This window comes from Chaetura pelagica, unplaced genomic scaffold (assembly GCF_000747805.2).
Source record: "Chaetura pelagica isolate M959 unplaced genomic scaffold, ChaPel_1.0 scaffold3045, whole genome shotgun sequence".
Classification (NCBI taxonomy): Eukaryota; Metazoa; Chordata; class Aves; order Apodiformes; family Apodidae; genus Chaetura; species Chaetura pelagica.
In genome coordinates, this window is record NW_009953480.1 from 1 (window position 1) to 2,070 (window position 2,070).

At 63.4% G+C, this 2,070-nt stretch overlaps 1 protein-coding gene across 1 annotated transcript; it reads right to left on the reverse strand.

The window, feature by feature from the left end:
- Positions 1 to 854: 854 nt before the first annotated feature.
- Positions 855 to 1,865, reverse strand: LOC104389507 (coatomer subunit zeta-1-like; the record flags this gene model as incomplete). The annotated part of the gene is made up of 6 exons (XM_009998507.1): positions 855 to 941; positions 1,025 to 1,076; positions 1,215 to 1,292; positions 1,415 to 1,470; positions 1,554 to 1,645; positions 1,784 to 1,865. Coding segments are annotated over 6 exons (447 nt in total), but the record flags the coding sequence as incomplete, so codon positions are not given.
- Positions 1,866 to 2,070: the final 205 nt, after the last annotated feature.

A 2,070-nucleotide genomic window follows, 5' to 3' on the forward strand; every position in this document is an offset into this window, starting at 1 on the left:
TGGGGTGGTTTTTTTTTTACAGAAAAACACAGTAATGGTTTCTTTGCCTCCAAAAGGAGCACGTGGAGGAGTGGGAGCCCCCGGAGCCCGGCTCAGGTGGGTCACACACCCATGGGAACCCACCACCCGACGTGGCTGATGGAGGGAGGACACCCAGGCAGGGAGGAAGACTTTTATTTGTAACCAGCTGTGGCCAGAGTGAGCAGGAACAGGGAATCGGCTCCTCTTTGGTAGGGGTTCTTTTTCCCCTGGGGAATATTAATGCTTGGAGAGGATCTGAGAGCTGGCAAGGGGCTTCTGGAGGTGACATGGCTGGGGATGAGCTGGCCCAGGGGTCTCAGCTGGGGTCAGAGTGGGGGGATGCCAGGGAAGGTCCGTGTGTCCTGCCCACCCAGTGTCCCCCAGCCCTGGGATCCCGTTCAGCTCCTCCGAGGGGAGATCCCAGAGCTGCCGGGTCAGTGGGAATGGCTTGATGTGCTCCTTGGTGGGGCTGCAGGACCTGGGATGAGACCCCAGGGATGGGACCTTGGGGTGCCCTTCCTGGCCAGACACCTGGGTTCCCTTGGCTGGAGTTGAGGGGGACTGGGGGGGGTCACACCTCGTGCTGAGCAATTATTGGGGTGTAGGACCCTGTGCCGGGGTGACAGGGACCCCAGGGTGTGTGTCCCATCTCCCTCCTGCTGGGTGCTTACCTGGGACACAGAGGGTTGGCATCAACCTGGGGGAGGGAAGGGGACCTGCTGGGTACCCCGAGGTGGGGCCCATCCCCTCCTGTCACCCACGAGGATCCCCCCACCCCAATTCCCAGCCGGATTCCCTGGCACAGGGAAGGGGTTGGAGCTCCTGGGAGCTGCCTATTTGTGGCCACCAGGGTCCCCCCGTTCTGAGCCACCTGCCAGGTAGTCGAAGAGGACGAATCCATAGGGAGCTGGTTCTGGGACCTGAGGGGGGGGGGAGGAAAGAGGCTGAGGAGGGGGAGAGGCAGAGGAGGGGGCAGAGGCCATGGGGGGGTGGTCACACTCACCCGCAGGCTGAGCCGCTGGATCACCTGCTGGGGGTCGCTCTCCAGGATCACCCTGGGGGAGCAGCAAGGAGCTGTCACCCCCCCATCCAAGACCCTCAACCCCCAAAATGGGGTCCCCAGCACCCCCTCATCACCCTGAGCTGGGGCCAGCCCCTTCCCAGCACCCAGGGGAACCACGTCACCCCCTCACCCCTTATCCACGATCTCATCCACCACCAGGAACGTCCCCTCCATGTTGTCCAGCAGGCAGCGCTTCTCCACCTCCTTCCTGGGGAGATAATGTCACCTCACCCAGTCCTGGTCACAGCCTGGGGGCCTGTGCGAGGTGCAGGACCACCCCCCCCAACCCGTTCTGCCTCAGTTTCCCCACCTGGGGGGGCAGGGACTCACCGCAGGAGGTGGCCGAGGGCATCCAGGAGGCAGGTGAGCACAGCAAACAGCATCAGCTGGGGGACAGCAGGGGCCATGGGGACATCAGAGGGGTCACGGGGAGGGGTCTTCAGGGCTGGGACCCCTCCCCATGGCTTACCTCGTTCTCCTGGCAGCCCCCCACCACGTAGAAGAAGAGGTCCACGCTGCTCCTGTAGACAATGGTGAGTCCTTCCAGGCTGGTGATCTCACCTGCACGGGGAGGGGGGGGACACACACAGGGTGTTGGTGTCCCCTGGGATGGGGCCAGAGGGGACGTTGCTCTTAAACCCTGGTGCCCCCCGTGATGGCAAAAGCCCCTCAGTGAGACATCCCACCCCTCCAACTCACCACCTGCCTGGTGGGTCTTCCTGAAGATGTTCCTCTCAAAGGTCACCTGCTCCTTGGCTGTGGGGAAGGTGCCATCGTAGTACTGTGGGGACAGGGGCTCAGCACCAGCAGGAACCCTGCCAGGGACCCCCAGAGCCCCACTGGGACCCCCAGGGTCACTGCCAAGACCCCCAAAACCCTCACTGGGACCCCTGAAGCCCCACTGAAACCCCCAAGGTCACTCCCAGGACCCTCAAAGTCCCCACCAGGACCCCCCAAGTCCCCACCAGGACCCCTCAAGACCACAC